The sequence below is a fragment of the Psammomys obesus genome, unplaced genomic scaffold (assembly GCF_907164565.1).
Source record: "Psammomys obesus unplaced genomic scaffold, mPsaObe1.curated_primary_1811, whole genome shotgun sequence".
In the NCBI taxonomy this organism is placed as follows: Eukaryota; Metazoa; Chordata; class Mammalia; order Rodentia; family Muridae; genus Psammomys; species Psammomys obesus.
Window position 1 is genome coordinate 5,382,489 of NW_026596034.1, and position 13,093 is coordinate 5,395,581.

Below are 13,093 nucleotides of genomic sequence, written 5' to 3' on the forward strand. Positions count from 1 at the left end.
CCAAAGGGCTCAGTGAAGCTGCTAAAGCTCCATGCCAGCCTTGAGGTCCCTCCTGGATCAATCTCTTCTTTACCTCCTCTGTGAACACACCTCTGACTGGCCCTGTGAACTGGGGTTCAAATGCAGCTACTCTTATTCCTAGTTCCTCCAGTAATATTTTCTCTTCCTCTATGGTCATCCAGTTCCTGATGTTTATGGGGTCTTCAGACAATGATAACCAATTGTTCTTAGGGCTTTGATAAGCCAGTCTCCACTAGAGACCGACTTCCCTTGTAGGGCTTCAGGTTATGCAGCCTCTGTTTCAGGGAGGAATGGGAAATTATGTTACTTTTTTTTTTCTGCCTCCATAGCAGTCAGACTGATATGCACTCTCCTGCCCCACGGCTTCCCAAGCTAGGCTGAGACAGGCTCTTTCATTGTTTGTTTAAAACTCTTCCCTTATCCAGCAGCTCAGGTGTTGATTATACTATTTTTTGCATTGGACATTGGATTACAGATTTTTTTTTCTTTACTAAAGGTTGGACTTAAGGGCTATCTTTTATTGCTTTTACCATTCCTCTATCTAACTAAGTTGACAAAGTGGCTAACACAGAGGATGCTAGCTACATTTCCCTTTTTAATTGCAGTTGCTCCTTTACACAAACAAGTTTCTGTTTCACACAATCTCCTGCTTGGCCACCATCTTGACCTCAGATGCATTTTTAACCACACAAAACAGAGGCCAGCCAACTTCTCCTGCTGCATGCCGACAGTTTTGACCCTTGTGTGCTCATCTCAAAGACTGCAAAATTTCCACTAGCCCTTTAGCTGTTTTCAGGGTACTTCCGTATCCACATTGTGGACCCCGCTGTTCAAGCAGGCATACCGTCCTGCACCATATACACAGAGACTGCCATCCTGACACTCCAAATACTGATGGCTTAGCCTTAGTTTCATGTCTTATTTCCCATAGCAAGAACCATGCAACCGCTGCCATAACATTAACACTATACAGGAAAGGACAACGCTATCAGACATGGATGCCTGCTGGCCTCTCCACCCCCGCCCTCTGCCACAGACTTCTCAGCAACAGCCTTCATTGCATGTCTTGCTACCCATATCTAGGACTGTGTACTTCTCCCCAACTCGTCTTTGGTTCTGTTGTGTCCCTGTTCAGGTGCCATTTATGTTGTGTGACTAAACTTTTCCTGGGGAGACGTAACATGTAAGTCTACTCACCCCAGATAGGACACCAGCACTGGTGAACCATGAGTTTTGTTGTGGTGGTCGCTCTTTGAACCTGGAGCACACCGCACTGTCTATAGACAGCTCAGTAGGTTGAAGAACATCCTTTCCAAGTGACTCCGGTGGTCTAAGCCTCTTGGTTGGTTTCTACTTCCTCCAGGCAACTGGTCTTGTTTTAGAACCTTCTTTGTTCTAGCAATTTGACATGTCTGAGAGTCTTATTTGCTTCTCTGAGAGGGACTCTCAGCTTTTATTGTTTACTCTGGCAAGTAGGAGTCCATGAATCTGGTAGGTTTTGGGGACTTCCTGAAGCTATTTTAAGTTGTTTACCTGCGGATAGTATGTTTCAATCTCAGAGGAAACTATTTGCACAACAGGAGGGGCTTTGGCCCTGAGGAAGCAGCGTGGATTATGTGCTGATTGGGAATTATCCTCACCACTGCTTAGAATTCGGACTGAGTGCTTGTCCAACCCTGGCCGTAGCAGAGAGCGGGAAATGCCCTATGTTGGTTTGTTCCAAGCACATAGCTTCCCACAACAAGATGAGGTTTCTTATTAATATAGAAAAAAAAAAAAGGGACATGGGTGTTGGATAGCTGGGCATAAAGGAAGTTTAGACGAAGCAGAGTTACTGTGAGCAAAGACTGATTGACAGATTGGCACTCAGAACTAGGAGGGGCTCAGAGAGCCCGTCCAGCAGCAAGGGCAGCAGTATTTGCAAACAGGAAGTAACATGCAGAAGCAACTTGGTGGCAACAACTCTCCACTCACTTGGATGGGCTGTAATGAGACGCCAGTCTGTGACCTGGGGAAGTACGGCTGTTGTGATTGTCTGAAACTAGCCGTTTGCTGAAAGAATATAATCTTGTTAGGGCGCACTTCATTTGCCTGCTAAATTAACTTGCAGTTTGCTGCAAGGAACTCAAAAGTAAGGAGCCAAATTTACTGTAAGTTAATTTCTACCGCATGATAGAAAACCTCCATCTGTGAGGCCTAAGCCAGCCAAGCTTTATATTCTTGTGTCTGGAAAGTCTTGAGGTAGGCAGTTTAGAGCTGGAGTGGTGTCTACAGCGAGCTACCAGGGCCTTCTTACCTGTCCCTGTTTCTTCCTGTCCCATCCTGGTTCCATGACGCATGCCTAGCATGTGTCTTCATCTCCTGATCAGGGTGGCTCTTCCATCTGCAGCAGTTACTTTAATATCCCAAGGTTTAAGTCTCCGCCTCGTCCAAGGGCTGGAGACAGGAAGAGCACCTACAGGTAGAGCACCTCCATTTCAGAAGCATTCTTGGAAGCTCCCATCTGTCAACTTTCCTTGTGCACCCATGGCGCTGCCGGTGCCGCTTGGCCAGTTCCGGCTGCAGTGGAAAGCGAGAAGTGCCGTTTTCTTCACAAACTAGATAGCTTCTCACACCATCATGAAGTCTCTTGTTAATCTAGGAAAGAAGGAGTAGTCGTAGCTGTGCAGGCTGGGGATTTTTATGTAGTGGCGCCAAGGAGTGAGTCGCCTTTCAAGGCTGTCCCTGGAATTGAGACTACTCACCCCTCTTGCGAATTCTTATTCTTCTGTGTGTTGGGATTCTTTAACTGAGGAAGTTAACCCTTCCTGACATCTTCCTCCACAGTCAATGCCAACTTGACCTCCTCTCTGTTCTTGACAGCCTGGAGGAAAACCATGTCTGTGACGAAGGGGTGTGTTCTCTCGCAGAAGGACTGAAGAGAAATTCAACTTTGAAAATCTTGAAGTAAGTACTCTTTGGCAGTACAATAATTCCCAGCCTGGGGAGGGAGCTTTAAGGTCAGAGGTCAGGCTCTGGCCAGCTCTGGAAACCCCACTGAGGTTTCTGGTGGGGAAAGCTTTCAGGTGGGTAGATGAGGTTGTCAACGCCCATTGCTTACCTGGCATCTGGGTGGTTCTGGAAAAACACTGCAGAAAGAAAAGTTAAGTGCTGCAGGAGGAGATGGTGACCGTAGAGAGTGGATCTGGAGTCAGTTATGACTAAGGAGATTAGAACTGGAGTTCCTGGAGCCTCCAGGATTTGGCAGAACATGCTTGACATTTACCCATTCCATGAGTGGAGCTGCTGGATACTTATCTTCAGGTACACACCCTTCTGTAAGAGGTGTGTCTGGGGGGTCGCCAGTTCTCCTGAACCACCGGCCACTCCCGTGTGGCTGAGCTTGCTCCAAGGGTGTAGAGTGGCGGTGCTCAACCTGTGCGTTGAATCCCTTTTGGGGGGTTCTAACAACCTTTTCACAGGAGCCGCCCAAGACCATCGGAAAACACAGATATTCACATTCCAATTCATAACAGTAGCAACATTACAGTTATAAAGCAGCAACGAAACTAATTTCATGGTCAGGAGTCGCTGCAACATGAGGAACTGTATTAAAGGGTCGCAGCGTTAGGAAGGTTGCTCTGGAGAGTGGCAGATCTCAGCAAGCAGCTCCGGAATTGGAAATGTCAGTTAGGGAGCACGGATGGCGGGCTGCTGAACGTACCTGCTGTGTGTCTTATAAGTGCGCCCTCCTCCAGGGCCATTGCTGCTCAGGCAAAAGGGCTGCTTGGATGGTACCTCCAAGGGGTGTCTCCTGGCGTGTCGTGTGGTTTGAGTGCTGGCGTTTGCTCACGCGTGTGTTCATCCATTGAATGGACAAGTGTTGGCACACACATCGCGGCATTCGTACAGGAAGTGCTCCTACCCCAACTCTGTGTCAGGTGGGAAAGACAGAGGACTCATTATCCCATCTCTAATGCTGGAGACAGATGGCAAGCAAAGGGCTCCTTTCCGGTTGGAAGAGGGATGTGTTGAGCGGAGATGTGGTTGCCACCATTTAGATAAGTCCTCTCTAAGAAAGTAGTGTTTGAATTTGAATCGGAAAGGTTCCCATCACACTGGGAAGCACATCATGTGCAGAACAGCAAGTGCTTGTACACTTGGTACATCATGGATCGGGTGTGGATGTGGCAGGTTTGTCTTTCCTCATTGCCACACTCTGCTTGATCCCAAAGAAGACAAGACAATGGAAGAGGTGGGGGGTGTCCTGTTTACCTGTTGTCAGAATGAGATTATTCAGCATCCTGAGTAGTGATACTGACCATCCCCATTTTCTCATAATATCTATATCTATATCTATATCTATATCTATATCTATATCTATATCTATACCTATACCTATATCCAAATCTATATCTATATCTATATCATCTACATCTATCTCACTGTACTGTGAGGAGACAAAGGGAGAGAAACAGGATGTAGACAGAGAGGGGGGAGAGAGAGAAAGAGAGAGATCCCACCTCTTTCTTTTTCCAGTGTCTTCTCTGCCAAGTGTTGGTTGGAGTCCAGGCCTCACAGCAGATAGTCTCTCCTTGGACAGATGCCTTAGTTTCCTCACATGTAAAGGGATAGTAATTGGCCTCCTCATGAGTTCTGAGCATGCACTGATGTAGGTAGAGAGCTGGCACACAGGGAAAGCTCAGCATACACTGGCATTGTGCTCAGCATTGCCTGGGTGGCAGATGTGCAGCAGGCCGGTGCTGGGGAGGAAGGCAGATGGGGCGGTAGTTCCTAGAAGGCAAAGCTGGGAGCAGAAGTTGCCATGTGGATCTGGCTCCTGTCCCAGCCCCCGTCTCTAACCTATGTCCCTGTGCGTCACTGTTGGTGAGTTACTCTCTATCAGTGAGGTGCTGTGCCCAGAGCTCTTGCTGTGTCATTTTTTTTCCATTCGTACTCTCTGTGAGTCAGGGACTTCCTTACTCAGAAACATTTGCTGAAAATTGAACAGCAAATGGTAGGGGCTAGATCTGAACCCTTGGAAGCCTGGCACTGGGCTGTGGGTCCTCAGCCTGGATGCCCTCCTCAGTGTGTGGCTAGTCTGGTGAGTGGAGGAGGGGCTCTCTTCACAGAAGCATTGACCCTCGTGGATTATCTCACCCGGCTTGTGCAGCAGGCTTTCTGGAACCAGACAGGCTTAGCGGAAAACCAAGTGCTATGGCAGCCCAACTGTCTACTTCTCTTGCAGGCTGTCCAACAACGGCATTACCTTCCTGGGTGCGGAAGCCCTCCTGCAGGCCCTCAACAGGAACAGTACAATTCTGGAAGTTTGGTAAGGTCCCCTGTGAAAACGACTTTGCCTCGTCAAGCCTTGGTTTTCGTATCTGATAAATGGGAGGAGAGGAGAGAGGAATGGTGGAGTTTTGGAGATCAGGTTTGACCAACATTTGCTATTATTCTGAACACAGTAGATTTAGATAGCTGTTAAAAAAATCTGTGTCTCTAAGCGGGGCCAGTTCTGCTTAAAACAGTAGTACTGGGTGTATTGATATATAACTAATCCCAGTGCTCTAGAGGGTGAGACAGGAGAAGTTTGAGTTCTAGGTTAGCCTAGGTTACAGAATGTAACCCTGTCTCAGAAAGAAAGGAAGAAAGAAAATGAAAGTGTAAAACCAGGAGTATTTATCCTGAAACTTTGGTGTTCTAAGCAGTAAAGTAAGGCTGGGGGTGTGGTTAGATAATGAGAACAAGAGTTCCACTGTGCCCTTCTGACCACAAAAATACGCTCCCACCGATTGAAGATGCTATGTGACCCTCTGCACCTTTGAATTCTGGAGATTATGCAGGGTGGGGACTGCAGTGTGGTTGGCCACATCCGTATCACTAAAAACCACAGCCTTCGTGTGCTGGAAAAAGGCACTCCGATACAGCCTGACTTAGGCTCCTTGTTCCTCATGTGACAAACAGAGAGGAATGCTCTGGCTTGACGCGTGTGAGTGCAAGTTGCTACTGCAAGGTTCCTTATTTAGATCAGGTATAGGCCATGCCTATAGTCCTAGTACTTAAGAGGCTGAGGCAGGACTGTGAGGTCCAGATAAGTCTATCTCAAAACAAAACAATCACGGTATTCTCAGGATTTTCGCAAAAGTGCTGTCAACTCTAGGGCCCTATTTTCTCAATCCCCCTGCTTGCCCATCCTCTTTTCCCACTTCAGACAGAATCTCATAGAGCCCAGGCTGGCTTCAAACTCACTGTGTAGCCAAAGAGAAACTCTTAATTCTTCTGACTCCACCTCCCAAGTGCTGGGATTACAGGTGTGCACCACCATGCCTGGCTTGGAGACCCGTTCTCAATGCCAGATATTTACCCAGAGGAGAGGAAAAGCTAGCCTTTCTTGGGTAGGTAGACTCTTAGAGCTGGCTGCAGACCCACAAGGCCCATTTCCTAGAACAGGTCCTGTTGGCGCTTGAATTTCATACAGTTGCAAACAGATCTCAAAGAGTGAAATCAAAACCAAAGCTCCTTAAATCTCTTGAGCTGAAGACACTCAGGCTTCCTGTGTGATTGAGAAGTTTCACAGTTGGTGAGGTCAGGTAATCTAGCATTAAGACAGCTCTTATTGTTTGTTTTTACTGTTGTCGCTCCTTGTTTTGTTTTTTTAAATCGCTGCACAGACCTAAGAGATGTCCCATACTGTCTTCAAGGAGTAGGCCAGATGTGACTGTTGCCTGACAGACAATAGTGGCCTTGGGGCGTCTGTGGCTGGCACGGCCCAGTGTTGTGGACTGTGTCCAGTCATGGAACCTTGCTCATTCTGTGGGATGGTCAGGACAGCCCTGGGTGGCACTTGGTAAAATGAAACCCTAAAAACAGAACCTCTAGGCTCTTCCGGTGAGCCTGGGGTTAGGACTGAGCACCAGCCCCTCCCCCAAAGTGTGGCTTAAAGCTGGCTACTTCCCTTGTAAGCCTTTGCTCAGGTTTGCCTTCCCTCAGACCTCACTTCCCTGCAGGCTTCGAGGGAACAAGTTCTCCACGGAGGAAATGGAAACACTCAGCTCTGCTGACACCAGACTCTTGCTGTGACGTCTCAGCTTCTGATTGGGCCAGGAAGGCTGAATAATGTCAGGACATATCTCTGTGCTACTCAGGGCTGGAATTTTTTTTTTCTTTTTTTCTGAGAACACTACAGTCACCTGCGAGCAAAGGCACCCCAATGCCCTCCAGAATTGACTTTTCCCAAGGATGCATGATGCCTGGTCTTGGTTGTTAACTGACCTGGTTTTAGAGACACATGAGAGGAGAGGATCACGTTTCTGTTTCTCGAAAAGATCGCTGTGTAGGACAGTAATTGAGAGGGGAAAGGCCCTCACTGAACGTGGATGACACAATCTACCGGGTGCCCCACGGGAGGAAGTTGAAGGAGGAGGCAGATAGCATATACTGGCATGACTGAGCTCCTCTTCTTCCTGAGTGAGGACATCTATGGCTGCCACCATCCCCATTGGACGGCAGACTCTAGCTTCTTTGGCCTTTCAACATGGACCCATCACCAGCGACGTTTTAGGGAGTTTCCAGGCTTCGAGCCTAATGGAACTGCTGAGGTGTCCAGCTCCTTCAGCTGGACAGCTACCAGATTCTCTGTCTCTCCAGATGGCCATTGGTGGACCACCCAATCTGGATGGTGTAAGTGAATTTGAGAATTTCCTCCTTCTCCCTCTCACCCTCCCTCCCTCCTTCCCTCTCCCCATCCTTTTTCTCTCTCTCCCTCCCTCCTTCTTTCCACCCTGTTGGGTCTGTTCCTCAGGAGAACTCTGGCTAATGCACCTGCTTTTATTCTCATGTTCTTTTCTAGACTCCAAGCATGGGATGAACACAAGAGGATCCCCCGGTCAGTATGTGGCTGGCCTCTAGCTGAAGTTCCAGGGTTCTGATGGGGGTCACTGGGACCCATGAACGTCACCTCAGGGCCTGTTGGTGTGGGGACCTAGACCTCTTCTCTTTTTTGGAGAGGAATTTTCAGGAAGCAGCTCTTGGCCACATCCGGACTCAGCTCACCTTCTAAGGCCATCCTACTCTGGTACCCCCAGTCACCTTGCATGAGGCCCAACAGGACATCACCTCAGACAATCAACATAATACCTTACCGTGCTCTCCTTTATTAGCACAAACAGCAGCCATTTGGCCTCAGGATGTTCTAGATTTACAAGGAAAATATGACCAACTCCAGCTGGGATCACACATGGACTTTGGTTTTCAGTAACTTCAATTACTCGATAGCTGAGCCTTTGGAATCGGTTCCTCTGTCAGCTGCAGCTTTTTAGAATTAATCTGAGCCAGAATTCCTAAGAACCCCACTAGGCCCCAAGTTGGTGCCTGTGAGCTGAACTCTGACAACAGACTTCTGAAACCTATTCATAAAAGACATCTCCATTTTATTTGTGACAGAATGCTTTAGGACATAGAGTCAGAAGTTGGAGGTCCTCAGGGGAGAAAACCAGGCTCTGTTTCCTAAGCAAGGTCTCTTGTGTTTTTCAAAATGCCACCTTTGTGATTTGTAAATTACACAAATTTTACTACCTTCCATTTCAGTGTGTGTGAAAAATGGGTTAATATTTATAAACTGCATTGTCTTAAGTTGGTACTTTTATGTAATGTGTGATCATGAACTTTCTGCTATAAATAATCACAGAGCTGAAACATTTAAAAATATACCCCATACTCGTCAAATATTTAACGTACCACATTCTGTATGGGGGGGTGGGATGGTCAATGTTGTTTTTCTACTGGATAGTTTGCTGCCTAATGAAAAAGCAATTCTTAGAAATAGATGGCAGTCAAAACACACTTGGCCTCAACTTAGCATAGTCTAACCCAGCGAGAAATAGGAAGCTGTCCTGGAGCTTCACGGGGGATCATGGGAATAGCCCTGGGCCTTCTTTAGTTCTTTAGTGGCTGTAGGAGTAGGTGTCGGTTAATGGGAGGAAGCGGAAGAAGGCAGGTCTGTGGCTTTCCTCTGCCAGCAGCCCTGCACTGGTCTCACGGAGGACAGACTGCTGTGAGCGTGCGCACAGGTGTGAGCATGCTGTGGCGGATGCCTGCTTCCTCAGATGTCTTCTGTGTGTCTGGCTTGCTGAATACTGGGGCATCTCCCTGGGTGTATATGTGTGAGTGTCTCCATGGTGCTTCCTTGTTGCTGGGGCTCTTCCCTGCCTTGGATAGTTGTTGCTGGTGCTGATGGTCAGGAAGAAGAGGGAGAGTCCACCTTCTCTAAGGAGGGAACATCATTATGGCCATTTGCACAGTACCATGTTGGATGGTAAGCTCATCTTTAGTAATAATTCATTAACTAGTTATGTCAGAACAAGCAGACATTGTCCTTGTCCTCAGAGCTCCAGGGCAAATCCACTAAAAGTCTGTATATAAAATAATACTTTTCTATCAGAGTACTAGGGAGGAAATGATAGCTAGGATTTAAATGTTCCTCAGAGGCCTGTATGCTAATGGCTTGGTGCCTGGCTTGTTGGAGATAAAACTTTAAGGAAGTGGGGCCTGACAGGGGGAAGTGAGGTCATTGGGGGTTATGCCCTTCAATGGGATATCAGGACATCCGACCTCTTCTGATTGCTCTTGCTTCTTGTCTACCATGAGAACAGATCCCATTACTGGTTTCTGCTGTGACACACTGTACTGCCATAGATCCATAGCAACAAGGCCAAGAGGCTGGACAGAAACCTCCCACACCATGAGCCTAAAAAAAACCTCTTCCTCGTATATTGTTCATCACAGCTATTCATCACCTTCTCAAAGGACAGCTGAGTTACTTAGAAATAAGCAGAAATGCCAGGCATTGGGGATCTTTCTGTGTCCTCATGGAAAGGAGCTGACCACACCGCTAGTGAATGGGCAGAGAGGCTTTCAGTGCCGTGGAGCGAGCTGCACAAAGACTCCTTCGGAAAAGATCCTTGAATGTGCAGCAAGCTCAGTAATAGTCTCCAAAGCCATCAGGTTCTAGTCCCTACAAGGCTGGGGTTGGTGGCGGCCACGAATTATCTGGTTGGCTTTACACACAGTCATGTGTGTGTGTCCTTGTGAGAGAGAGGCAGAGGCGGGTGTGAAACAGAAGACACCATGACAGCTGAAGCAGATGTCATGCTGCCGGCCCTGAAGGCAGAAAAGGGGAACTAATGGCTGCAGCTCCAGAAGCTGGGAATGACAGGGAACTGGATTCCCCGCAGATCCTTGGAGGGAGCCCAGTACACTTAGATTTTACAGGTGATGGAACAATGTATGTCACTTTCAGGCCCTGTGTTTAGGATATTTTGTGACAACTGTTGGAAATAAACACATCCGACTTGCTATGAGTCAGGAAGAGGATGTCACTAACTGGGTTTGCAGAGGTTGGTAGGGCTTGTTCTCTACGGCTGTGATTTTAGAATTTGGTCTTGACCTTGGAATAGAGGTAAGTATTGTGGCACATGCCTGTAATCCCAGCACTCATGAAACTCAATGGGAGAATTTAGTGCTTGAGGCTGGGCTGTGCTATGAGGTGAGAATCTATATATATTTTGAAAACCTAAATAAATAAAATAAGGTCAAGCCATTGGGATGTTCTAAGCAGGGAAGATATGATCTAATTTTTCTTTAACAAAGAACTTTGCTCTTGGGTGAGATGTGACCCAAATTCGCACAGGAGGGGATGAGAGAGGAGGAAATGGGGAGGCAATTGAGGGTCTGGTGCAGGCTGGGTACTGGTGGAGGGGGCGGAGCTAGGAGGATGGACCCCAGAGACCCTCTGGAGGTGGATGCCCAGGGGAGGTGGATGCAGGTAGATATATATAGAGAGAGGATCCAGAGAACGAGAATAATCTAGAATGACAGAGTTTAGTCCTGAGCCCCCAGGGGCTGGGAGAAAAAGGAGACACCTGTTTTGGATGGCCAAGTTTGTTATGCCTAAGAGAAGGCATGTATGAGTCTGAGACCCAGAGAGGACACTGACAGAGAGAATAGGGCGGTGCCCTCAGCATTAAAATGAGTTCTTACAGTTGGATGGTATAATCCAGGGAGAGATTAGGAAGAAACAAGAGGTCAAAGCCAAGGGCTGTGATGCACATTAGTAATCCCAGCACTTGGGAGGTAGAAGTGAAACAATTAGGGTCACCTTTGGCTACATACTGAATTGAGGTCAACTTGGACTATGTGAGACTCCAAATCAAACAACAACAAACGAGAGAGAGAGAGACATTACAAAGACCCAACAAGAATGGTACCCAGACCTTGGTAGGAATTCTGGCAGAGTTCAGAGTTGAGCTGTCCAGACTTTCAGAAGTCTAGCAGACAGCACTAAAAGGACTCCTGGGTCTGAGCAGGTAACCAGTGGATCCGGGTTGTTAGTCTTCAGTTTCTTTGGCTGAGAGGTTAACTGGAGAAGTGCATGCGCTCATAGCTCTTGGCTTAGCCTGGCACTTGCAGATTTCCCATGTGGCCAAAAGTACCCAATTCTTGTGTGGGGAACAAAAGGAACCAGAGCTGGAGACTTTTCTAGATTTTGGTTTAGGAAAATTTTCATGTTTTAGTGACAGTCATCATGATCCTGGGAGAAACCGGGGTATTGAGTATTTCCCTCACCCCTACCTCAGCCTCCTCCACAGTCAGGAAACAAGATACTGAAATGAATATGCGGCATAGACAGGCGATCAAAAGAGCTGAGGATGTAGCTCTGTGGGGAGGCACTTGCCTAGCCTGTGTGCAGTCCAGGGTTGAGTCTCCAGTACTGAGAAAAAGGAGAAACCCCAGAAGCAGAGCTGTGTCTGAAGAGGTCTGAGTCTAGACCACAGTTAATGCTTTATGTCAACAGAGTATGGTCAGTGTGTCTCCTCCCACTCGTCTGGCCCAGTGTGATGGGTTAAGCTCAGCTAGTGTTCATGTGTGAGGGGTGCTCAGCCTCAGGTTTGGGGTAGGGACTGCAGGTCACCTGGGACATGGGGACTGAGCGGCACATTCCTGTTTGAGAGTTATATCCAAACAGACTACAGCTGTGTAGGCTGGAAACCCAAGCTCTCTAGCTATGCTTCACCCCCACCCCCACGACACCTGTTGTTTTGGCTCTCAATTTAATTTCAACCTATAATTATATTCTCCAACAACCCACTACTCAGTCTTGTAAGCACAGTCTACCTCTGTCACTCATCCTGGCAACTTTTCCTCAAAGGAGCACTAGATCCATTCAAAATATCGGGATGACTTCCTTTCTTTATTTTCCTCTTTCCAAACTTTTTTCTCCCAAGTAATACTTTTTTTTTCTGACATTTTGCCATGACGTCCAGGCTGGCTTTGAAATTGAGATCTTCCTGCCTCAGCCTTCCCACTAGAGGGGTGACAAGCGTATACTACTGTGCCTAGCTAACTTCTTTTTCGGCATCTTCAGTTCTGTGTTCCCCCGTATCCACCACTTCTTGCTCACTGCTTCCATCCCCAGGAAACAAGGGACCCCTTGATTGTAGCAGCCCCTTGGCTGGTTTTGCTTCTGCCGGTGGCCTGCAGAGTGAGTCGGGCAGAACCAGCAGGAGGCAGCATGTGCCGCTGCCCTGCTCTAAGCCCTCTGAGACTTCCCACCCAGTGCAGAGGAAAGTCAAGGTCTCCCGCTGACTTCCGAGTCTGTGCTGGGATTTCCCCTTGCCACAGATACCACATTCTCTACAGCACTCCTTTGCTAAGGACTTCTTTGCTGCTTCTGGACCTGCACACCAGGTTTTCCTGTACATCTCCTCCTCAAAGAAGTCCTTCCCTGAAGAGTCTGCTCTCTCCCCTCTTTCCCTGACGGCCTGCCTCAGGCTCTTCTCAGTATGGACTCCTTGTGTGCATTTATTTGCCCCTTCCTTCTTGACAGAGTTGGGATCTTGACTATCCCCCAAAGTCCCTTGAAGACCTAATTGCCAATCTGTGGCACTGTTGGGAGGCGGTGGAACCTTTAAGATCTGGAGCCTAATAGAAGGTCTACTGGTCACTTGGGGCTGTGCTACTGAAGGAGATTTGGGGGCTCTGGCTCTGCCTTGTGTGTCCTTTGCTTCTTGACTAGCACAAGGTAAGCAATAGC

General features: G+C 47.8%; 1 protein-coding gene across 2 annotated transcripts in view; it reads left to right on the forward strand.

Annotated features, from left to right (window-relative positions):
- Nod2 (nucleotide binding oligomerization domain containing 2) overlaps positions 1–8,678 on the forward strand; it is a 35,256-nt gene extending 26,578 nt beyond the window's left edge. For both annotated transcript variants that reach the window (XM_055621519.1, XM_055621520.1), the window contains exons 10-13: positions 2,884–2,967; positions 5,249–5,332; positions 7,011–7,683; positions 7,853–8,678. In XM_055621519.1, coding sequence (XP_055477494.1) covers positions 2,884–2,967; positions 5,249–5,332; positions 7,011–7,083 — 241 coding nt within the window. In that variant the 3' untranslated portion in view covers positions 7,084–7,683; positions 7,853–8,678. The remainder of the gene's footprint in view (positions 1–2,883; positions 2,968–5,248; positions 5,333–7,010; positions 7,684–7,852) is intronic.
- The last annotated feature ends 4,415 nt before the right edge of the window (positions 8,679–13,093 follow it).